Source organism: Typopeltis vanoorti, chromosome 19, assembly GCF_054136105.1.
Source record: "Typopeltis vanoorti isolate ZY-2024b chromosome 19, IOZ_Tvanoo_1.0, whole genome shotgun sequence".
Taxonomy (NCBI): domain Eukaryota; kingdom Metazoa; phylum Arthropoda; class Arachnida; order Uropygi; family Thelyphonidae; genus Typopeltis; species Typopeltis vanoorti.
Window position 1 is genome coordinate 47,139,932 of NC_143567.1, and position 26,920 is coordinate 47,166,851.

General features: G+C 36.4%; 1 protein-coding gene across 1 annotated transcript in view; it reads right to left on the reverse strand.

Moving 5' to 3' along the window:
• The window catches only part of LOC150096067 (prefoldin subunit 3-like), a 72,057-nt gene extending 47,735 nt beyond the window's left edge, over positions 1 to 24,322 (reverse strand). Inside the window, exons 1-2 of the mRNA XM_090408949.1 lie at positions 24,183 to 24,322; positions 5,845 to 5,972 (exon numbers count right to left, since the gene is read on the reverse strand). Of these exons, the coding sequence (XP_090265075.1) occupies positions 5,845 to 5,972; positions 24,183 to 24,254 (200 nt within the window). The 5' untranslated portion in view covers positions 24,255 to 24,322. The remainder of the gene's footprint in view (positions 1 to 5,844; positions 5,973 to 24,182) is intronic.
• Positions 24,323 to 26,920: the final 2,598 nt, after the last annotated feature.

The window sequence follows — 26,920 nt, forward strand, 5'->3', positions numbered from 1 at the left end:
TGTGTAAAACTAGCTAAACAAAAGTCATGGGAGGCCTTTTTCAAGAATATAGAAAATAAATATCAAGAAGGTGGCCAAATATTCTGGAGGTTGTTGAAGAAGCTTAGGAATGGAGGAAAGTGTGCTGTAAAAGGAGTTAGAGATGATAAAGGTGACATGAAAACAGGAGAAAAAGATATCCTTGAAGTATGGAGTAATTACTTTGAAAAACTTCTAAATGAAACAAGCAGTGATGACAGCACAGTGCTAAAAAACACTGACCAAGCATGCAGTCAGGAATACATATCCATACTTGAAATAGAAAAAGCGATCAAAGGCTTGAAATGTGGAAAGGCAGCAGGAGTAGATGATATTCGACCAGAAATGCTGAAGTATGGTGGTATAAGAGTCTTACAGTGGCTCCACTGCATAGTTCAGAAGGCCTAGACAGAGGGACGAATTCCCAATGAATAGAGTAGAGCTCTCACAGTACCCATATATAAAAAGGGAAATAAAACTGTATGTGAGAATTACAGAGGTATTTCCCTACTGAGTGTTCCTGGCAAGATCTATGCAAGTATACTTGAGAAACGGTTGAGAAGAATTGTGGAAGAAAAGCCTGGTGAAGAACAAGCTGGATTCAGGCCAAATAGAGGCTGTCAGGATCAGATCTTCACTTTACGACAAATAGTCGAGAAAGCATGGGAATATAACAAAGATCTGTATTTGAGTTTTGTCGATTTGGAAAAGGCATATGATAAGGTGCCAAGAGAGAAGCTATTCAATACGCTACAGTTATATGGTGTCAATGGGGCATTATATCAAGCAATACTTAGTCTGTATTTGAGTTGTAAGTCAGCAGTTAGAATTGAAGGAAGTACAGGAAGATGGTTTAATGTTAAATCTGGTGTGAGACAAGGATGTACATTATCCCCTCTGTTATTCATTATCTATATGGATCACATTATGAAGGAAAGTGGTATTAAACATGATATCAAAATTAGAGATGTTAACGTCAGCTCTGTGCTTTATGCGGATGATGTTATACTTCTAAATAAATCCGCTACAAGTCTGCAAGATTCTCTGACTAAATTGAATAGCTGTTGTAATAGATATGGTATGAAGGTCAGCAATAAAAAGACAAAGACAATGAAAATAGGCAGAATCATTGAAAATGTCAACTGTGTTGTGAATGGAGAACCTGTGAAACAAGTAAAACATTTCAGCTATTTAAGCACGATTTTTACTGAAGATGGTAAATTAAATATAGAAATAGACAACAGAATCAGCAAAGCTGGTATGGTGGGAAGTCAATTGAATAAATTCATATGGAATAAGAGAGAAATTAGGAACACTAAATTAGCTGTATACAAGACAGTGTTCAAACCAGTTTTAACTTATGGATCTGAGAGCTGGGTCAGAAGTAAAACACTTGACCACAGATATGAGAGTCCTGAGAAAGATTATAGGCGTGAACAGATGCCATTAATGGCAATATCATATTAACAACGAGGATATTAGGAAAGAACTTGACATTGTCAGCATCCAAGAATGCGTTAGCAGAGCTAATCTCAGGTGGTATGGTCACTTAAACAGAATGGGCGAGGAAAGATTAGCAAAACAAGTGTTCTCTGCAAGGTTGGCAGCAAAACGACGCAGAGGAAGACCAAGATATAGGTGGATTGATACGGTACAAAGTGCCTTAGATGATAGAAACATAAGATCTGATAATGTTGGAGTCTTGACAAGTAACAGACTGATTTGGAGAAAAATTGTAGATAGGAAATTAATAATGATGTAAATTTTTCATGTAGTACTATCATATCCTGTACACCCCTTGAAGGTACATAGCAGGAATTTGATAATGATGATGATTTACCATCTTCACTAAAAATCATGCCTAAATAGCCAAAATGTTTTACTTGTTCCACAGGTTCCCCGTTCACAACACAGTTGACATTTTCAACAATTCTACCTATTTTCATTGTCTTTGTCTTTTTAATGCTCACCTTCATACCATATCTATTACAACAGTTATTCAATTTAGTCAGGGACTCTGCAAACTTGTAGCGAATTTATTTAGAAGTATAACATCATTTGCATAAAGCAAAGAGCTGACATTAACATCTCCAATTCTGATATCATGTTTAATACCACTTTCCTTCATAATGTGATCCATATAGATAATGAATAACAGAGAGGATAATGTACATCCTTGTCTCACACCAGATTTAAAATTAACCCATCTTCCTGTACTTCCTTCAAATCTAACTGCCGACTTACAACTCAAATACAGACTAAGTATTGCTTGATATAATGCCCCATTGACACCCTGTAGCGTATTGAATAGCTTTTCTCTTGGCACCTTGTCATATGCCTTTTCCAGATCAACAAAACTTAAATACAGATCTTTGTTATATTACCATGCTTTCCCAACTATATGTGTAAAGTGAAGATCTGATCTTGATAGCCTGTATTTGGCCTGAATCCAGCTTGTTCTTCACCAAGCTTTTCTTCCACAATTCTTCTCAACTGTTTCTCAAGTATGCTTGCATAGATCTTGCCAGGAACACTCAGTAGGAAAATACCTCTGAAATTCTCACATTCAGTTTTATTTGCCTTTTTATATATGGGTACTATTAGAGCTCTACTCCAATCATTGGAAATTCGTCCCTGTGTCCAGACTTTTGTAAAACTTTTATACTACCATATTTCAGCATTTCTGGTCGAATATCATCTACTCCTGCTGCCTTTCCACATTTCAAGCCTTTGATGGCTTTTTCTATTTCAAGTATGGATATGTATTCCTGACTGTATGCTTGTTGTGTGTTTTTTACCACTGTGCTATCACTGCTTGTTTCATTTAGAAATTTTTCGAAGTAATTACTACATACTTCAAGGATATCTTTTTCTCCTGTTTTCATGTAACCTTTATCATCTCTAACTCCTTTTACAGCACACTTTCCTCCATTTCTAAGCTTCTTCAACAACCTCCAGAATATCTTACCACCTTCTTGATATTTATTTTCTATGTTCTTGCCAAAGTCCTCCCATTACTTTTGTTCAGCTAGTTTTACACAGTGTTTAGCTTTCTTACATTTGTCTCTGTATTCTCTAACAGAAAAAGCTGGCTTATTTGACAGGAACTTTTGATATGCTTTCTTCTTTTCCTTCACTGCCTCTTTAACTTCCTGTGTTCACCATGGAGTTCTGATTTTTCTATCCTTGCAGACAACCGCACCACATGCCTCTCTGGCTGAATCAATCAATGTTTTCTTCAGAGTTTGCCAATGAATCTCCAAGGTTTGATTCCTGTTCTCAAACTCTTTCATTTTTTTCTTCAATAATCTTTGTGTATTTTAGTCTACAGTTCACATCTGAGAGCTGCTCAACTTTAATTCGCTTTAAAACTTTCTTACATGTTATTCTTTTCAATATGAAATTCAATTTTATCCTGGTCAAGGCTAAATAGTGATCACTTCCAATTTCAAATCCTCTGTACACTCTGGTGTCCTGCACCAGGGAGAAAACATCACTATCAACAATAGCATACTCAATGAGACTTTTCTTATTTCTTGCCTCTTCTCTCCATGTGAATTTATGCACATTTTTATGTTGGATCATGGTGTTAGTAATAACCAGTCCATTTCCTGAGCGAAAATCCAACAAATATTTGCCATTATTATTTTGCTCTTTTCTCCAAATTTTCCCAATATATTTTTTTATGTCTGACAATCATTTCCTACTCTGCTATTTAGAACCCCAACAAGGACCAACTTTTCCTTTTTCATTGTGTCAGATGCTTTCTCTAAATCCTCAAAAAAAATTCCTTAGTAGAACCTTCTGTGGGACCCTAGGCACAAATAAGTCTCATTGTCCAGTTCCCCATTCTGATATTTACCCACATCACTCTACTTGAGACTTCCTGCCATTCAAGAAGATTAGCCTCGTATTTAGTGTTGAATACTAAGGCTACTCCTTCTTCTTCTTTTCCTTGATTGTCATTTCCTGAATATAACATTTTGTATTTATTGTTCAGAAAGTTCTCACCCGTTTTTGTCTTTTTTGTTTCAGTCATTCCTATTATGTCGATCTGGTACTTATCTAATTCCTCAGCTAGCTCCATTTGTCATCTTTGTCATTCAGGCTTCTTATGTTGATAGTACCGATCTTTAACTCTGATGATGTTGACTTTGGGTGTGCTTTCAGATTTGTTCCAGTAGCTGAATTTTCGCTGTTCGCCCTGGTTCCCTGTCGAAAATAACGGGGATCTTGTTTAACCGGGCAACGTCCCAGCCGACATGAAATTTCTTCATGTTGTACCATCATTTTCTATATTGGTTTAAGCCAATAAGAATACAATTTGGTCGGCTAAATCCCAAATTGCCAGCCTATCCTCGTTCATTCAGTATCCAGGGAGATACCCAACAGGGTACACCACGAGAAGGTGAGGATTGGACATTAGGTCAGAAGCCCTGGTCGGTTCTCTGCATTCCTTTAAAAGCTATGTGGAGGTCTCCTCTCAGTTATACAGCTTTGACCCTTAAGCACTGCTTTTATTAATTATAAAAGCTTTAATTAGTAACTACCTGTATTCTGGCAATGTTACATTGCCATCTTCATGAATCGCAAAACAATGATATGTGCATGCACGGACTCACACTAAGCAAATGAGGCTGAAGAAAGGCAACTGAAGTCGGTCCTAGAGTCTTAAAGGTTTCCCCTAGTGGGCTAAATTGGGTTGTCTTGGCCATTGGGCAGTTGATCTTGGAATGTAAGCGTCCCAAATTTGGGAAGTTTTTCAGAGCTGAGGCTGATTCAAGGAATAATCTTTCATACTTGTACTTGCTGCAGTGTAATAAAGTGGCCTTCTTCCAGCATATTCAGTGGTGGTGTCCAATGCATGATCAGCAAGTTCTGAGTTGCTGTATATTGGTGGAACCAGATGTAGTTCTTGTGTTCAGATATCCTGATACTGGCTGTCCTGCTTGTTTGGCCATAGTAAAAAAGTTTGCAACTAGGTACCTGGTATACTCCAGATAGGTCTAGTGGAAGTGGCTAGTCGTTGATGGAGCAGATAAGAGATGCCAATTTCTTATGTCGTTTGTAACTAGTTGTGAGGTCATATTTTCTATAATGAACTTAATAATATCCTTAATACCTTCTTAGCTGATGGCCACAATCCCCTCCCTCCCCTTTCATAACAGAGATTACTCCAAATCTCTAAATTCTGCAGTCTTTTTCAAGCTTTCCAATAATTCTCCACATGAATAATTCTTCACAAGATGTTTTTGAGACATTACAAGACACCCAAGTTTGCAACTTGATTCCTTCACAAAAAGAGCTTCCTTCAGACACAATTTGCTTAGTGCAAATTTACCCTTTATCCTGCAACCACGTGACCTCTTTACATGTGATTCAAAAATTTTAATGTGCACCCTCTTTCTATTCAAAATTGTCACTTATACAAATTGCCACAAACTGATTCATCTGAATTTGTGGTCGTAATCTTCAGAAAGAGTGTTCATCGGTGTCCAAAATCTAAGGGGTGGGGGGGGTCTGAAAAATTCTGATAACACCTAGAACAAAAATGACATTAAAGCAACTGATATAACCACAATAAAGAGCATACAAGGATATAAGAATATAAGAACATAAGTTATCTTTATATCAGTTGCTTTAATATCATTTTTGTTCTAGGTGTTATCAGAACTTTCCAGACCCCACCCCTCTTGTACTTATAATATTGAATAAACCTTCATGCATTTTATATGGTACTTTATATATATATATAAAAGTACCATATAAAAATTTAAACATAGAGAAAGTCAAGATATTGCAAAAATTAAATTACCAAGTATTTACCTTCGTTTCTTTTGTAAAAGGTTAAGTTCCATAAATTTATATTTGCTGTGCTGTTCATCCAATCTCCTAAGTACAACTTCAGGATTTTCTTGATTATCCTCTAATTTCATAAAGGTATCTACATCTTCCTAATGAAAGAAAACAAGCATTCAACCAGATTGTTCCCCTCACCAATTAACTATTACACATGAAACTTCAGTTTTATATAATATACTGCATGAACAAAAATACTCTGTAAAATCAGAACCTTAGCTCAATCAGTATTGACAATGTTCTTTGGTTAGAAAGATCTGCATCTGACTCCTGTTTAGGACATGAAGAACCTTTATCAGGGCTTTTCAAGTGAAAAGGAGTTAGTCTTGTACAGAGATTGCAGGGTTCTTCCTCCCCATGAAATGCAGAATTTTCATCCCACAAAACAAACTGACAGGAACAACACACACACACACACAATTTGCATCTAGTAGAAAACACAAATAGGATTAACCACTATATCATAAGCATTAAGCAGGCTTCTACGAAGCCAAGTTACTTGACTGTAGCAGGCCACTTGAGCCTAACATGAAAAGGGAAGATCATATAAGACTCAGTAAAATCTTTGTATAAACATCCTTATAGAATTATTTTAAAATTTTGTTTCTGTATTTTGTAAGCTTCAAAGTGGACAGACCAAATGGGTATAACTAAAAAAACTACTACGATTACAATGTTGGGACATGGAATAAAAGAACATTGTATAAGACAGGAGTACTTAAATGATTTATATCAGAAATCCACTAATGCAAATTAAAATTAGTGGTAGTACAAGAAACAAAAGGGGATCAGAATCAGGGATGCATGAATTTAGTAAAGCATTTATAGTAGATAGAGACATTAAAGATAATGTTTTTGATTTTAGACCTGTGAATGAAAGGTTATGTGTAATCAGAATCAGAACAATTTTTTTTTAAATTTAAGGATTATAAATGCTCATGCACCAACAGAAGAAAAGGAAGATATTGAAAAACCTGATTTTTTCTGCAAAATGGAGAGGTTGTATGATTCAGCATCACCTAATGACATAAAAATGATTACTGGAGAGTTCAATGCCAAGTTGGATAGGATGATATTTATAAAGGAGCAACTGGAAGACACAGTCTGCATACACATTCTAATGATAATGGAGAGAAATAATCTTTCCTCTGACAATACTCTCTTTTGATCTCTTTAACTCCAAACAGCTCTTAATCCTATACAAATCACAAATCCACCTAACCATTGAATACTGCTCTCATATCTGGGGTAGTGCCCCTATGAACTTCCTGAAAATACTGGATTCTATACAGAAAAGAGCAGTTTGATTGACGACGACCCTCTCACTAATACACTCCACTCACTTTCACAGAAACATTCAGTCTCTGCAGTCTGCATCTTCTATGGCCACTGTTCATCAGAATTAACATCAATAATTCCCCCACCCTCTTGCAAATATGCCCAAACACATGCAGCAGCTAACAACACTCTCTCACAGTTCAACTCCAAACCCACAGAACAAATTTCTCCTCCTCTTCTTCGTTTATCCCTTCTGATTCAGTCCTCTGGAACAGTCTTTCACCACATTTCCTAAGAAAACATGTGCTTTTCAAATGAAATGTGAATAAGTTCCTTATTGTCCATCCAAGGCACTAGTGTAACATGTGAAACTAATTTTAATGGTTCCAACATTTCATCTCAATCACTGAGATATCTTTAATAATGGAATGGAATTAATGAAACAAGTGGCTATGACTAAAATCCTATCTAGGTGGTGCACCACCTATGGCCACTGACAATGTTTCCCAAATTTTGGGAAGTGTTCTGCACCTGTATTTGTTTAAATTTGGTTGATTTCCGAGTGCCACTACAGATTCCAAAAACAGTCTTTTTTTTTTTTTAAATTTACTGTTCTTTCTTTTAAGGTTACACAGTGGTCAGCATTCCTAGTGAAGAATTTATGGAGACACAACACATGTGCTAGAATAATTACTTTACTTAACATTAAGCAATTTTTTTTTTTAATTTACTTTACATTTACTGTGATGGAGCATGGTGGTTTTCTTTTATAAGATCCTGTGAGTGATGTCCAATACATGCTCTGCAAGATCAGATTGATCACAGTTGCGACTGCAGATGTTTCGTATTCATCTACACAGATGGCAACTGATCTGTCTGTCTGACTGGAAGAAAACGACTACACTCTATCATAGCAAATTTAAAAAAGAAAGTATTTTTGGAATCTGCAACAGCACTCAGAAATCAACCAAATTTAAAATTTTAATTTTAATTAAAAATGGGCACAAAAAAATTCCCAAAATTTAGGAAACCTTAATTGTCAGTCCCAATTTACATTCCAGGCCACCTTCAAACACCCACAGTAGATGCACCACCTAGATAGGGCTGCAGTTAGCCACATGTTTCATTGAGTAGTCTTTGTATGTGTGTGTGTGTGTATGTGTCTGTGTGTGAGACAAGTGTTAGCTGTAATCCCTGAAGATGTCTCGGTGACATATGAAATACTGGATGCATTAAAATTAGTTTTTAATCCTTTCTTAGTGCTGTATTGGAAAGGGATCTAACAGATTCCTTTCCAATACTTCAGCACTTAAGCCTTCACACACGGATTGTTATATCCTCTACATGCTTTCCTCATAAAGACATCCAATAAAAAGGACAGATATTTCCATCAGGTGTTATGGATGTAAGATCACATGAAGGAGCTTGCTGTGATTCAGATAATTATCCTGTCAAAATTCATATCTTTCTTGTTTCTTTAAGGCCAAAAATATAGATATAGAACAGGACACAGAAAGAAGCTGGACATACATTAAACAATGAATTCTGAATACTACAGAAGGAGCTCTGCAATATAAAAATAAGCAAAAGAAAAGAGACTGCTTTGATGAAGAATATGCTCAAGCAGTAATAAAAAGAAATAAAGCATATAAAGAATTTACTAGGATTAAAGAAGAAAAATATAAAGAACTGAGACAAGAAGCGGATAAAACAAGAAATGAAGAACAAGGAAAATCTTACACAAGCTTATAATACAATTAAGAAAATTACAAGAGGATATAAGTTGGAACTAGATACATGCAGAGATGGACAAGGAAATGCATTAATAAACAAAGAAAGAATGAAAAAACAGGTGGAGAGAATATTTCCATGAATTGTTGAATAAAATGTTAGCTCTCAACTCAAAATTATATACCAACTACTACTGAAGAGGATGATTCTGTAGTGCTACCATCAAGTCAAGAGCTTCATGATATAATACATTCATTTAGGAACAATAAATCACAAGGAATGGAGAAAATCCCAGAGTTACTGAAATCAGTAGGAAAAAAACTAAAAGACAAAATATCTGAATTAGTTTTAACCACATGAAAGAAAGAGTAAATGCCAAAAGAATGATAAAACAGTCTGTAACATTATACAGGTATTTCTCTGTTATGAAAAGCATACAAAATACACTATCCATCAATAATTGACCAGATACTTTAGCAATTTACAATTGATACCAGCAGTGAACCCTAATATTGAATGTGTCCACCTTTAGCTTTGGTCACCTCCTGCACACCTTTTGAGGGAGGTTTTCCACCAATGTGCAGCAGACATCACATGGAATTTGTCTCCTTTCCTCCATCAAAGCAGCACTGCATTCAGCAACAGATCAAGGACATGCTGCTCCTGACCTCAATCACTGCTCCAATTCATCTCACAAGTGTTTGATGGGGTTGAGGTCAGGACACTGTGCAATCCAGGGCAGTCGTTTTACACCCATCTCTTCATACTATTCCATAACGTTGCAGCTTTGTGGTATGGGGAATTGTCAGCTTGGTAGTAACACAGATCCATTCCATAAAAACTCCATGAAATGAAAGAGTTAATGAAAGATGAGCGAGTGGCGTTGTATGGTGACTCCATTATTAAAGGTGTGCCAGAGGATAAAATGCACAAGGTATGTTTTCCAGGCAGTAAAATGAGTAGAGTGATTGAAGCATTGGATATGAGGCGGGAGTGAGCAAAAGAGTTAATTGTATTAATTGGTACAAATGATTTGAGAGAGCACAAAGAGCATGTCAGAATGAATGTCAGGAGGCTGCTTGGAAAGATAAAAGAGAATAGTATGACAGGAAGGGTATTCAGTGTGTTGCCTAGGCATGATTGTGGTGAAATGAGGCGGAGAGCAAGGATTATAAATGATATTCTGGCTGAAATGTGTGAGAAGATGGAGTACAGTTTGTTAATGTGTGGAATGAGTTTGAGGGATGAAGTGAGCTGTATGGGAGCGATGGACTGCATTTGAATGGTTATGGTGTGAGTCGCTTGGAGAGACTGCTGCTGGAAGGTAGAGAAGTGAATAGAGAGAATGAATCAGATCGAGAGGGGAGTGATGTGGAAGAGCAGGAGAGTAAGACAGGAGAGATTGAAGAAGTGAAAATGAATGGGGAAGTGAGTGGTATGAGTACAGAAAATGAGAGAATGGGTGTGCAAGAGGAGCAGGGAAATGGGGAGGCTCGGGGTGGACAAGAGTACCAGCATGAGAAAGGTGGATGCTCCAAGAGGAGGTGAGAGCATGTGTAGGCAGGAAAGAAATGGGATGACCAGGGATCAAGAGGAAACAGATGAAATTGAAAAGGGTTCTAAAATGAAGAAGCAGAAAGGGAAATGGCCCCAGTCCAGCATGGAGAGATCAAATCGAATGAGTGGTATCAGTGGAACTAGCTGTAGATCCAGAAATGAGCTGTCATGTTTGTATACCAATGCTAGAAGTATAAGAAACAAGGCGGATGAAATGGTTGCGCTAATTGTCTGTTCACCCAAAGATTGTCGGAATAAGTGAGACATGGTTAGATGAGGACGACATCCTGACAGGAATAGAGATGGAAGGGTATGATATGTTTCGTGAAGACAGAAGTGGTAAAAAGGGAGGGGGGGGGAGTGCTATTGATGATAGAGAAATAGTTATGTCCATACAAGGTTTTATTAGGTTAGGTTAGAGATGTAAGACGGAAATAATGCCAGTGGTTTTGAGGCAGTATGGTGTGAGATAGAGGTGAATAGAATCAAATACTTGGTGGGATGTTGTATAGACCTGGTAATGTGGATGGTGGTGATAGTGAAATGTATAGTCAAATAAGCCAAGCAAATAAGAAAAGGGTGATCATTATGGGTGATTTTAATTATGGCAATATAGACTGGAATGAAGAGATAGCAACTGGAAGTAAAGAAAATGAGTTTCTTGAGTTTTTGAGGGATAACTACCTCAGGCAGTATGTAACAGAGGGCACACATGAGGATTAAGGGTCTTGGATTTGGTCATCTCATCAGAGGATGTAATTATAAATGAGGTGCCAAATCATCCACCAATTGGTGAAAGTGACCATGAGGTGATTACCTGGGTGGTTGCCAGCAGTGCAAGGACCCCTGTGAAAAAAGGGTATATGTGGAACTACAAGGGGGGGGGGGGTGATTATGAAGAGCTCAGGAGACAGCTTGCAGGTGTAACATGGAATGAGGAGTTAGCTGGAAAAGAGATCAATGCAGCTTGGGGGATTTTCAAAAACTATTTAGTAGATGCAATGTCTAAAGGTATTCCAAGGATGAGAAGGTTAAATAAGGTAGGTGTGAGATGGATGAATAAAGAGATTAAGCATGCGATACAGAGAAAAAGGGCATTGTGGAGGCAGCATAAGAGAAGTGGAAGTAACCAATTTCATGAGGTCTACAAAGACCAGGCAAGGAGGGTGACTTGGTTGGTGAGAGAGTAGCTAAAGAGAGGTATGAACAGCAGTTAGCTAATGTAGCCAAAATGAATCCTAGGGAATTCTTTCGATATGAAGCCAGCAAAAGAAAGAATGATTATGGAAGGACGACATTGATTGGAGGAAATGGCATAAAGACAGCTGTTGCAGAATGTGTGGTGGAGATACTTAATGAGCAGTTCATAAAGATCTTTCAATCTTGTGAATGTGACTTCATGGAGAGATTGAGAGCAGTTGATGATGGGGAGGAGAGACTGACTGTAAGTGAGCAAAAGGTGTTTGGGGAGTTGAGTAAACTAGATGTAAATAAGGCTGTGGGACTTTATAATATATCACCGCGTATTATGAAGGAATGTGCCAGAGAGTTGACACCTGCCTTGACATATTTTTTTAATACAAGTCTTGCACTTGGTCAAGTTCCTAAAGAGTGGAAGGAGGACAAGATTGTGCCACTTCATAAAGGAGGTGATCGAATTCAAGCATCAAACTATAGGCCTATCTCTGTGTCAGGTGTTGTGATTAAGTTGTTGGAGAAGCTTGTGAGAACTAGGATACAGAGTTGGGTTGATAACAATGGTATTATCTTTGATGGACAGCATGGATTTGCTAAAGGGAGGTCATGTTTTAGTAATCTACTTACTTATTACAATAAAGTGACTGCTTCCTTGGACAGAGGAGAAGGATACACAGTAATATACTTGGATTTCACAAAGGCTTTTGATAGAGTACCTCATGATAAGTTAACAGTCAAACTAGAGCAGATGGGATTGGATATTAGATTAGTGCATTGGATTGGAGACTGGCTATCTGATAGGTATCAACAAGTTGTGTGTGGGGGTGTGATATCCAGGAAAAGGAAAGTCACTAGTGGAGTGTCTCAGGGGTCTGTTTTAGGGCCATTACTATTTAACTTGTATATTAATGATATTGGCAAAGATTTAGATGGAGATATTCAGTTGTTTGCAGATGATGCAAAGTTGGGATGAACCATTAAGAGTAGTGAAGATGTTGTGGCCTTGCAAGAAGACTTGAATAAATTGAGTGATTGGGCAATCAAATGGGGACATGAGTTCAATGTTGCAAAATGTGAGGTTTTAAAATTTGGAAAACAAAGATGGGATGCAGAATTTATGCTTGGTGAGAATATATTGTTGGATGTAGAGGAAATAAGAGATCTGGGGGTGATAGTGGATAAGGATCTAAAATTAGAGGACACATCGCCAAAATTGTGAAGACAACACAAAGACTTCTGGGAATGATGCGGAGGATACTGACGTGTAGAAGTAGGGAGATTCTTGTTCCATTGTATAAGGCTTTGATTAGGCCACACATGGACTATTGTGCCCAGATTTGGTCACTGGGTTTTCAGAAGGATGAAGAGATGTTGGAAAGGATCCAAAGGCGATTGACTAAGGTAGTTTCTGACCTCTGGAATGTTGAGTATGAGGAAAGATTGAAAAGATGTAATTTGCAGAGTCTGGTGGAGAGAGAAGGAAGAGGAGGAGATATGATAGAGACCCACAAGTTGGTAAGGGGTTGTTATAAGATCAATGGTGGAGAAGTTCTACAGAGAATAGTGGGAGATCAGGGGAGAACCAGAGGTCATCCCTGGAAACTGTATAAAGAGGGTGTGAGTAGGGGAGTGAGAGGCAGGTTTTTTTCGTGCAGAGTTGTGAATGATTGGAATGCCTTGCCTGAGAGTGTGGTGTCTGCAAGGAGTTTGAGTGTGTTTAAGACACGGTATGATGAGGTGTGTGTGTGTGTGTGATAAAAGGACCTCCCAGATGAGTCTTTGACTCCATGAGGTCTTGGGAAATAATAATAATAATAATATCAAGGCACTGAGCTGTCTTGAGTTTAGGAAACACTGAGAAGTTCAAGTGGGTGCTACTAAGGAAGAACCTGAATGGAAAGAAATACAGGACAGCCTGAACAAGGAACTCATCACGTGCACAGAAACAGAAGAAAGTCTTGTATTGAATCAGTGGACCCTCATAAAAAATTGTGAGGTAGATGGATACATCGAATAAAGAAAACATTCCTATATCTGATAGATGAGTACAGATTTTTTTTTCTGAAATGAGCGAAAAACACCTGGACTTTCAAGACTTTTGTAATATTGTAGTTCTTTATCTTCCAGAAGTAACACCTGTTGAGAGAACATTTTCTGTTATGAACGGAATGTGGTCAAAGGAAAAATATAGATTGTGTTGAGACAATGAGGGCTATGTTAGTTGTAAGACAAAATTGTGTCATGGAGTGTGAGAAGTTTTATAATAAGGTGTTGAAAGACCGAAATTTGCTGCTTAGGACCCTTAATTGGAGAAATATAGTCCCCCTCTACATCTCCCTAAATTTTTTGTATGGGTTCTGTCACTGAAGAATGATAGTAAGCTCAATATGTTTATGTAATAAAACGTTTTTATCATCTTTTTCATGAATACAGAATCTTACATAACCCCGGTCCCATTTTTGCCATCCCAACATGCCGTTTTTGTCTCAATGAAATATGGTCAGCTTATTTACGAAGAATGATAATGGTGTCAACCAAGGAGGTTTCATGAAAGGCAAATCCACAACTGATCAGAGAGATATAGTTAAATTTATTAGAGAAGTTTTGGGAATTTGATATAAATATTTATCAGATTTTTATTTAATTCCAACATGATGTACATGATGATTATGATACACTTTAGAATACCATCTACGTTAGTAAGCACAAGGTTAACAATGGAAAATTGTTAAAAAATGGAAAATTCAGAAGCAGTGGTTAAAATACAAAATGATTTAACAGATCCCTTGCCAATAACTCAGGGATTAACACATTGAGATAGTCTGGGTCCAATACCTTTTAACTTAGCTTCAGAATACGCTATTCATTCATTACAAATACTAAAGTCACTCTAAAATGAATTGTTCTATATGAACAATTGCAGATTATAGCTTATGAAGATGACAAACATGTCAAGAACCAAACAGGAAGCAGAAGAAATGTATCTGGAACTAGAAAAATCAGCAAATGAGATAGGACTAAAGTTAATCAACAACAACAACAAAAAAAAAAAAAATTATACCAGGCAGAATCAGTTAACTGATATAGGTGTGAAAATCAGGAACCTTGAAATTGAAAAAATTTAAATATTTAGGAATAACGATCAACTAGCCAACCAAATGAGATAGTGGAAGTGCAGAATCAATTAAAGAGAGGCAATCATGCCTTCTATTCTCTCTCATGTGCACTCAGTTCAAAAGATATTCATTGGAAGACTAAAGTAAATATACACAAATCGATAATTTGCCTAGTTTTTACCTATGGATGCGAAACCTGGATTTTTACAGCAAGAGTGGAGAATTTGATTTCAGCATTTGAAAGGAAAATCTTTAGAAAAATGTTTGGACAAGTGAATGATACTGGTCTATGGAGAATCAGATACAACCACAAGTTATATCAACTTTATAAAGAATCCACAATATCCAATGTAATCAAGTTCAAAAAGTTGCAGTGGCAGAACATGTTTTTCGTATGGAAAATGACAATATTCTTATGAAGACAAAGTAAAATTAATGGTAAACGACCAAATGGAAAACCTAGAACAATATGGATAGACATCATTTGTCATCATACTACAGTGTCCAAACTGAAGAGGTAAAGTTTTGGGCACACAGGATTGGAGCCAACAAATCTAGGAGGCCAAGGCTTGATTTGGGCTGCAGAGCCATAAGAAAAAAAAAAGATTATTATATATATATTATATACAAAACTTGACAAGTGCAAAATCCTACTGACCGCTACAAAAAAAAAAAAGTATTCGCCCAAAATTCCTACAGCCTTCAATAACGATGTCTCAATAAGTCAACAGAAGTTCCATAAAGTGATTAGTGATACTGTATTGTAGTCAGAGAACATTTCCTTTGAGTGAAACCATTCAAAGAGGAAAGATCCAATAAATAAAAATAAGAACAGCAAAAAAAAACATTTTTTTTTTTTTACTTTTTTGGAAAATATAATTGTTACATAACTTTTTCTTACTACTACTAAGTGTTCCAGGTAAGATTTATGCAAAGATACTTGAAAAGAGGTTGAGAAAGACTGTGGAAGAGAAACTTGGAGAAGAACACGCTGGGTTCAGGACAAATACAGGTTGTCAAGATCAGATTTTCACTTTAAGACAAACAGTTGAGAAATCGTGGGAATATGAAAAGATTCTGTACTTAAGATTGTAGATCTGGAAATGGCCTATGACAAGGTGTCCAAAGAAAAACTTTTCAAAACACTAGAATTATATGGGGTGAATGGAATATTATACAGAGCAATACATAGTCTATATTTAAGCTGTCAGTCAGCAGTTAAATCTGAAGAAAATACAGGAAGATGGTCTGATGTAAAATCAACAGTAAGACAAGGATGCACATTATTTCCACACTTATTCATCATCTATATGGATCACATTATGAAAGAAAGTGACATCAAGCTGATATTAGAATTGGAGATGTCAAACTTAGCTCTTTGTTTTATGCTGATGATGTATTCCTAGATACATCCAGTGCAAGTCTCCAGGATTCACTAATTAAATTGAATAACAGCCGTAACAAATTTGGCTTAAAAATCAGCAATAAAAAAACAAAATTATGAAATTAGGCAAGAGCACAGAAAACTTCAGCTCATTCTGAATGGATATCCTATTGAACGAGTAAAATATTTCAGCTATTTAGGCACAGTTTTTAGTGAAGATGGTAGGTTAAATCTGGAAATAGACAACAGAATAGGCAAAGCTGGTATGGTGGGTAGCCAGCTGAATAAATTAATATGGAATAAGAGAGAAATTAGTCAAAAACACCAAACTAGCAATACACAAGATAGTGTTTAAACCTGTTTTAAGTTATGGATCTGAAAGTTGGGTTAGAAATAAAGCACTTGATCAGACTACAGACCACAGATATGAGGGTTCTGAGAAAAATTAGAGAAGTGAACTGATGGCATCAATAGCAGAATCATATTAAAAATGAAGATATCAGAAAGGAACTTGACATTATTAGCATTCAAGAATGTCAGCAGAGATAATCTAAGGTGGTATGGCCAATTAAATAGAATGGGTGAAGAAAGGCTAGCAAAACTGGTGTTTGATGCCAAGATGTTAAGAAAGAGACATAGAGGAAGACCAAGGTCCAGGTAGATTGATTTGGTCAGAAGTGCCTTAGAAGCACCAAATGTTAGATATGACAATACTGGAGTGCTAATAATATAGATTGATTTGGAGGAAAACTGGTGATAAGAGATTAATAACAATGTAAACGTATTCATGTAGTGCTGTCATAGTAACTTGACCACCCCTTGGGAGGGGGGAATATCAGGAAATTGATGATGGTTTTTCTTTCTAGAATGGCCCTTTATATTACACACATTCTTCATCGTTTTCTTCAAGTTAAAGAAAAATTGTTTACAGTGTTTTTTTTTAATTAAATAATATGGTAGGCAATTCTGGAAGTAAAGGTGGTTGAGGGCCTAAAGAGATGCTGCAGTTTCTATATACTAATGCCAGAAGTATCAGGAACAAGAGGGAGGAGTTTTTGGCATTGGTTAGTGAACCTTGCCAAAAGTTATAGGCATTAGTGAGACTTGGATAACAGTAGACGATATAATTACAGAGATAGGATGTGAAGGGCTCAATATTTTCAGGGAGGATGGAGAAGATATGATCAAGATAGGGGTACTGCTAATGACTGCAGATGAATTGCAGCCAAAAAGAATAGGAGATAGGGGAATGGCTGTTTATTTGAAGCAGTCTGGTATGAGATCAAGGCCAATAAGACAATATAGTTCGTTGCTGCCAGACAGTTGCAGGGATCACTCAACAAGCATTCATTGTACTAATTTGCTGTATCAGCAAATTAGTACAATGAATGCTTGTTGAGTGATTATTATGGAGGACTTCAACTATGGAGATACAGATTGAAAGAAAGAAATATCTCATAGCAAGAATGAAATGGAATTTATAAACCTACTAAGAGATAACTACTTTAGACAATGTGATGGAGGGGACTCAGGGTGAGAGTATTGGAACTGGTCATTGGAACTAGGATCAGAAGAGCTATCCATAACCAAGGTGGCCACATTGGCTCTGACTGGAGAAATAACCATATTGTCTTGACCTGGGAGAACGCAAAACATGAGCAATATTCTGTCAAGAAGGGATATATGTATTATTATGAAGCTTAGGGGGAAGTTGTGCCATAACAAGGTCCTGAAAGGGAAGGAAGTTAATAGTGCATGGGAGATAGTTAAGGGGTATCTAAAGGAAACAATATTAAATGGTATACCTAAGGTAAGGAGGGTACAGGTAGGAGTTAGATAGATGAGTGATATCATTAAGCATGCGCTGCAAAAAAATAAATTGTTGTGAAGAGTATATAAAGAGAAAGGTGACCATCAAGTTCATGAACAGTACAAGGAACAGGCAAGAAAGGCGAACAGCTTGGTAAGAAAGGCAAAATCAGATTACGATAAGAAACTGGACGAGCAGGCAAAATAATATACCAAAGAGTTGTTTTGTTATGTGGCAAGTAAAAGGAAGAATGGTGACGAGGTGACAGAAGCAGATAAAATAATTGATTTACTGAGGTGAGGGTATATCATTCAAGTTAGGGTAATGCTATGATATATGTGACAGACTGATATGGGAACAGAGGTGAATGAAATGGAAATTTTTATGATATTGCAGAATTTCAATGTAAATACAACTGTTGGATTAGATGGGATATCAGCTCGCATTTTGTGAGAATGTGCAAGAGAACTAGCAAAGCCTCTGACAAGGTTCTTTAACATAAGTCTCAGTTCTGGTAGACTTCCAAGGGATTGGAAAGAGGGCAAAATATTTCGTTTGTATCAATAAGGGGGTGGGGAGGTGGGAGGGGGTTCTAAGACTGCAGTAGAAAATTGTAGACCAATCAGAATCTAAGGAGTGGTGGTAAAAGTACTGAAAAAAATTGTTCAAAAAAAAGAATTCAAGAATGGGTGGATAAAAGTATGATACTCCACAAGAGGAAACATGGCTTTGTGAAAAATCGATCATGCCATACTATTTGCTAACTTTTTATAATACAGACAGCTGAGTTGGATAAAGGAATGGCTATATGATGATTCTTCTGGATTTTGCAAAGGCATTTGACAATATACCACATGGAACTCTGTTACACAAATTAGAACAAACAAACAAATTAAAACATGACATTGGTAATGTGGAAAAGAGGGAGGCTGCTGAAACAGATATCAAAAAGTGGTATATGGAAGAGCAGAATCCAGGAGAAAGCAGGTGACTAGTGGTGCACCACATGGTTCCATGCTAGGACCACTATAAATGGTATAGGAAATAATCTGAAAGGAAATATTCCACTGTTTGTTGATGATGCAAAATTAGGTAGAGTAATAGTTAAACAAGACACAATGTAGACAGCTTGCAGGATGATAGGCTATCAGTATGGGCAAAGCATAATGAGTGTCAGTTTAATGTGGAGAAATGTAAAGTTATGCATTTTGGGACAAATCAATGAGAACCTGTATACTATATTGATGGAACTGTACTCCAGGAAATAGATGAAGTAATTTAAAGGTGGTAGTAGACAAAGAGTTGAAGTTTAGAGGGTATGTGGTCTCTGGAATGCAGAATATGAGGGCAGACAGTTATGGATGGTTCTCATCCATGCTAATCTCATCCAGATTAGCATGGATGAGATTTTTCATAGAATATCTGGAGAAAGGGGAAGAACAAGAGGACATCCCTGGAAGTTATGTATAAGGTGGGGGATTTTTTGCATGGAGAGTGGCAGGTGATTGGAATGCATTGCCTAAGTGTGTGATGAGTGCAGGGATAATGAATGCATCTAAGTCAAGGTATGATGAGCTGTGAATGTGAGAGTGGGGCCTCTCGTGATGAGTCTCTTGACTCCATGGAGGTCTGTTGATAATAATAATAATATTGCTAAAGATAGCCCCTAAGATTACTTGGCTATTGAAGAACACACTAACAAGTAGAGATAAAGAAGTTGTTATTCCTCTTTATAACACCTTGATAGGTCCTCATCTGGATTGCTATGGTCAGGTTTGGTCTTCTGGTTTCTTGATGATGAAGTTGTGGAGAGGATTCAGAGGTGAGCAACCAAGATGGTGAGTGGTCTATGGAATGTTCCCTATGAGGAAAGACTGAGGATGTGTGGAATACAGAAGTTGGTTGATAGGAAAAAAAAGAGGGGATATGATATAAACATTTAAATTACTTTAAGGGTTTCATAGGATTGATGCAGGGGAAATATGTTTCAGAACTTGGCTAGAGGATGCAGAACAACAGGTCATCCTAAAGGCATGGTTACTAGCATGTGAGGACTAGATTTTTTGTTTGGAGAGTGGTGAATGAATGAAATGGATTGCTAGTGTCAGTTGTGAGCGATCTGTCTGTTAACTAGTTCAAGGAGAGGTATGATAGATTGTGCAGAGAGTTTTGGTCTCCTGCAATGAGTCTTTGGACTCCATGAAGGAGCCTGTACAATAATAATAATAATTATTATATATATATATTGTTAAAGATATCAAACTATTTTAAACCTGGTTTTACTCCATTTCCCAAGTAAGCAAACAGACAAACAAGTCAAGTTTGCACCTGCAAGTCTAGCTGACCCTGCACATAGTGCAAGACCAAGGCAACTCGTGGTAAAAGTAGAATAAGCTTGGGAAATGGAGTAAAACCAGGTTTAAAATAGCTTGGTATCTTTAACAATTATTATACCCAAGGTAAAATACTTTATATATATATATATATATATATATATATATATATATATATGGTAATTACTACACATATCTATGTTTTAAAAACTTATATGACTTAAAGAAAATATTAATTGGGGTGACTGTTGAACCTTACTAAGGAATAATGTTATATTTATATCAAATTATACTTATACAAAATATCAAGATAGAGCATTTTATAGTTCAGGAAGTTCGATAAGACTAAATAAACAAGAAATTAAGTTCTTTTATTCTTTACTCAAGAATGAGTAAAGAATAAAGTGAAGTAACTTCACTATAGGTTACTTGTATGAGGAGACATGATCTCATGTCACATTGCCTTTTATCCCATAATGCATAGCATTCTTCCTTCTTTTTGGATACATATTGGCCTGCATTATGAAAAGGATCACTATCCAGACCTGCTTTTACATTTATTTAGGTCTCATCAGCTAGACCATGTAGAACTGAGAGTTAAGGCAATGGTAGACATCATGTTTCCATATCAAGTAGGAAATCACCATTATTATTAAAATACTCTGGATGAGAGACATTTGTAGAAATGTTTCTACTTTATGAATTCATAACACTATTACCAACTTTAAATATAAAGATACATCAAAATATCTTTAATATCAGTGCAGTTCAGATTGCTATTGACATGGATGTACTCTCACATGAATTATTGACAAAACCATATGGCTGACATTATTGGAAATGACATCTTCAAACAGAAGCAACAAATGGAACTGCAAAATAAATAACACAAAGAGAAAAAAATAGTTAACTCTTGCTATCACAGTTTCACGATATTATTATTATTATATGGGAATCTCCATGGAGTCCAAAGAATGGCCATCCATTCCACTCATTCACTACTCTTAACACAAATAATTGAGTCTTCAACTTGAATGGATGACCACTAGTTTTCTGACTATTTATATACTGAAAAATTTCCTTTGTATTAATCTTATAAAATCCCTTTAACATCTTACAAGTTTCTATTATATCCCATCATTTCTGCCCTATCAACTAAACTTTGCAACCCACACATCTTCAATAATATTAATGTTGACTTAACTGGAATCAGCTGTATTTAGTATCTAGTGTTGGCAATAAGTAAATAATTATTCTGGGAACTGATTTTATTCCAAATTCAGTTAATATGGTCACATATAGTCATATAAGGTCAATGAACAACTCTCTATAAAAAAGAAAAGTCAATAATATTGATTGATGCCCTGTGTTTATAACAGAAAATGGAATCAGAACAACTAATAAATGAAACTCTTCTGGGGAAGTATTATAAATGAACTAATCGGTTTCTCTGTATGTGTAAAATGAGCATAGGGAAAAATCATTTGAACTTCTAGTTGTTCCTAAAAAAAAAAAAAAAAAAAAAAAATGCAAGCAGAGCATTATTCCATATACAAAAAGATATTTCTATTAGATAAGCAGTTTCCTCTTTCTATGAAGATCTTCTCTAAACTCTCAGTTACAAGGGTTAAATAACCACTGTGAATAAACTAAATAAGCATAAAAATAAATCCATTAGGATTACAAGAATGATTTTTTTTTAATTTATGTCTGAAAAATTGAGCCACTGTAGTTCAGTCAGAAATTATGCCCTTTGATTTGAAAGACCCAAGTTTAAATCCTATCTAGCATGCAGAGAATCCTTATTAGATCTTTCAACTGAAAGGAAGTTAGCCAGTCTCAAAAGGAGATGTAAGGAATTGTAAATAATCTCAGAATCTTTGATTATTCATCTGCAATGAGTCCTTTGCCTCCATGAAGGTCAAATGTTAATATAAAAAATAAATAACTAAAAAAAGACAAATCACCCAATCATGACACACAACTAATATACACACAGACTCTGCATATAGGAATAACTACCTATCAGAGTATTAAGTTTACATGAAGCCAAGTTGCTTAGCCATGAGAGTAGAGGTTAAGGCAGAAAGTATAGAGACACAGCTCACTTATGATATCTATAGTTAGCTGGCAGTGTGTTTAACATTGCTCAATCAGTGTAGACCATATAAAATTATATGCCATCACACCTTAGCTCTTACTACACTGTGCTGGAGTACCAAAAATAGTGATCCTTTGAATTTATTTTATGTAATACTTTGTTTTATCTCCCAGAAAGCTTCCCATGGTAAGAAATGCTATTCTTGACTTTTTCAATATTTTTGATATGTTTACCTCTATCATGTATAAAGCACACAAGTTAGCATATATTTAGACTATAATGGAATTAAAGTGGTCTGCATGTCCTAGGAATGCAGAGGTGAAGAAGCCAGATGTCTGTGTAATTTACTTTGCATATCACATTTGATAAATAGGGCAAGGAGGCATATAAGGAAAATTAATACAGGTAAATTAGGTGGGGAACACATACAGGTGAGAGACAAAAATTAGGGAGTAATAGATAGTGCAGTGTGTGTGTGTGTGGCGAGTGGGAGAAACAGCATAATGTAGATGGAAGATTAAATAGAAGGTGGACTGATGTGAAGTGTCCTTTCACGAGTCCTCAGACTCCTTCATGATGTCATATAGTAACACCTCAAATATTAAAAAATACTATCTATCTATATATATATATATACACACACGCGCACACACATATATACACTCTGAAAAATAAGTGTTACTGGGAAAAGATTATTAAAAAAAAAAAAAAACACTGTACATCACATACAACTCCATAAGAAGATTCAAAGCAGCAGCAGTGATGATAATACTCTGACACAATGTAATAAAAAAAATAAGAGATAACACTCAATTTTATAAAACTGTGACTCCTCCAAGGACTCACTGTTGAAGGGCACTCTTCCAACCCACCATCACACAAATGGTCTACACTTAATAATATTGTGACACCTTCAGGATCTCATTGAAGGCGTGCATCCAATGATGGGTATATATATATATACTACACACAACCTGGTTTCCACTGTTTAAACAGTTCCCAACAACACATGCCATCTCTAGTCCACCACCATCAATAGCATTTTTTGTCTGTAAATTGTGTTTTGGCCGATTTGCTTATATGCAGGATGACAACCCCTTGTTGCCTCAGAACAAGATCGGCTAACTTATCTTCAATTGAAAAAGATTCCTCTCATCACGAGGAGAATTATTAGTACCATCTGAACTCTGTGGAATCAAAGGATTCATCATGGATTTATAATGATCAAGCAATGTAAGATGGGTGAAATGGAATTCATATTAATAACTCTTATACCAAGTACGCGATATGGGTTGCACATTTCAGATATGAACTGAAATTCATGTTCTTTGACGGGTGTGTGTGTGTGTGTGTGTGTGTGTGTATATATATATATACCCATCAAAGAACATGTGTATATATTATACGTAGCTGTGTAATTTCTTATATTCGCAGTTGTCATTTAATGTCATGTAATGGAGATCCTTATGGAGATATATATACCCATCAAAGAACATGAACATTTTATATATATATCACGTAGTTCTTGTGTAATTTCTTATATTCGCAGTTGTCATTTATTGCCATGTAATGGAGATCCTTAAGAAAATGCTCATAATTTATATAATAAAACAGCTTTTTAAATGCAAAATAATCCTATGCATTGTCTCTTATAATAGAATTATAAGTTCTTCGGAGCACATGGTCGTTGCTTTAGCAAGTGGAGAAATATAACGACGTTAAAAAATGATGTTGGTATATATGATAACAGTGAACTGCCGAAATCACTTTAAATATTAAAGCTGACTAAATGCTATACCACAAAAGCTGCTTCAGGTATCCCTAGGCTATTTTTGAATTTTGGATCGTCTTCACTGGCCTGACCTGACATAATTTATACAACCGTAGTAACGAATAACAGGAATTGTTAGACACACGAAAACGGCACCGAAGATAGGCTTAAATGACAAACTTTGCGAAGGAATACAGCGACCTCTTTCGACACAAATTTCATTAAGCAACATTGCCGAAAAAAAAAAAAAACTTACTCCTCCCCCCACTAAAATACAGACCAACATCATATAATAATAAAACCAAAAAGGTGTGTTTCTGTAGCTATTCCACTGGCCTGCGACTAAATTGAAGTTTATACACAGGCAATCATTAACGTATAAATAAATAAAACCTTAAAAACAGTTTCTTTAAACTTCAAATATTTTCAGTCACCCCTGGAAGAACGATACGATGCCAATTTGGAATTTCCTCCAGTTAAATGAAAATCAAGGAGCCTGTGTAGCTCAGTGGAAGAGATTAGTTAGTTTGGATAGCGACCAGTGCAGACGTGTTTTTTGTCCTCCGTGTGTCTAAGCTATTTTCCCATCGTAAGTGGATTAGTTCGGCTTAAGCCGATTACCAGAGTGTGATTGCCTGTGTTCCCGCAAGTAATTGCCGTAGGAATGTCGAACATAGTTAAATCTGTAACTCAACCCTGCAATTCAACAGTATCCAGTTTGGCCACTTCTATTGAAAAAGACAATAAAGTAAAGGATTCTACAATGAAATCTCCAGAAACGTCGCCGAATACTTCTAAGGATATCGGAATGGACGTCTTGAACTCGCTAAACCTACCCGAAGAACTTGACTGGACAAAAGCCTGCATATTGAAATGCGACCCTCTCGGTGCCCCCATACACAGAGGAGGATATAATAGAAGGTTTAAAAGCAAAGGTAAGCGGTTCTGATGTGTGGCACCTAGGTGCGTTAAAATATAATTATGTATTTCTAATATCTTTTAAACACCTCTCTGTGAAAGACAATTTTGTTAAATTAAGAGAAATTATTGTTCGTAATTTAAAATGTGAAATAATATCCATTAGTAAATGCCGTAAAATTGACATTGTTATACACTGGTTACCCCCCCTCCTCAAATATCAAATAGATTGGTAGCTATGCACTTTGAAAAATTTGGGAAAATTGAAATTTTAGAAAATATCGCCAGTTGTAAAGATAAAGAGTGGGCCCATGTTCTCTCTAATAAGAAAAAATTAACTATAACTCTGAACGAAGATACAAAAGTAGAAGATATACCGTACGAAATTAAGGTTCAAAAACTGACCGGAATAATCATAATTCCAGGACGACCTCCGGCATGTTTCAGATGCAGGAAAATTGGACATTTGCAAAGGCAGTGTACGGTACCTAAGTGCGATAAATGCAAAAGAATCGGACATGATACGGAAGACTGTAAAGGGCAAACTTATGCATCAATGTTGGTTAAACGACCAGCAGTAAACCAACCTAACCAAAAAGAAGACCTAGAGTCAGTAGATGATGTACAAGAAAATAATAATGTACATCATCTAGAAGAAAAAAACCAAATAGGCACCAAAGAGGAGGAATCGAATCGGGGTGATTCTCAAAATATATCAATTATGCCATCAAAACCAGTGGATCCGAAAGGAGAAAAAACAATGGAAGCAAGAGAAAGGAATAGTACTGGTTTAGAAACAGATAAAGATCAGGTATCTATGAGAAAAGAGGAAGAAAAGAATATGACATCTGATGATAAGGGCTGACGATAGGAGAAAACATGAAGCAAACGGCAGCGCTTCTACCCCAGGGAGACGTAAAAAAATTCAGTTCGTACCTAATGTAAAAGCAAAAAGAGAAAAGGAAAAACAGAAAGAAATAAAGCCAGCTAATATATATACAAAAAATGAAGAATAAGCCAATTTAGATAATTACAATGAATTGTAATGGATTGAATAACCAGGTTTTACAAAAATTGCTAACAAACACAATATACCAGAACCAAGTGGATATAGTAATGCTACAAGATACCAGATTCTGCGCTATTAGCCTAGTGAATCGGACTGGGGAAGGAGTGTCCTAGGTTCGATTCCGTCGGTGACGTGAGGAGCTGAAGGATCTTCCTCAGCTATAGCCAAGTTAGCCAGTGTTGAGCGTGGACAGCAGGGTTTTTTCCCCAGTTCATTCTGGGGTTTTTCATCCCGCAATGCAGGCAAACTGGCCTTGAGAACTCAACACTACAGGCCATAGGATACACCGGGGCATAAGGCTGACCACCTTATCCTGTAAACGGAGTGAGGTCCGATGATCAATGGACCCTCGACACCGCAAGGTAAAAAGAGGGTATAAGGAAGAAGAAGAAGAAGATACCAGATTAAAACAAAATTCAGAAGCAGAACAAAAACTACACAGAAATCTGCAGTGCCACTACTACATTCTTGGCAAAGAAGCCCAAAGTAATGGCATTGCAGGTTTAATGACATTGATAAGTAAGAGAAGTAGCATGCATTTATTACCACACTCTACTCTAATAGAACACAGAGTGCTAGAGGTTGAAATAGTCTGGGAAGATCAAATAGTGTCGTTAATTAACATATACGGCCCGGCTGAACACACACACAAAAAAAAAACAGTTTTGGGAGACCGTAGAAACCAAACTGGCAAACACAAGAAATATAATTGCGGCCGGAGACATTAATTTTGTAGAAAACAATATATTAGTCATAGAGGTAAAAAATACTATAACAG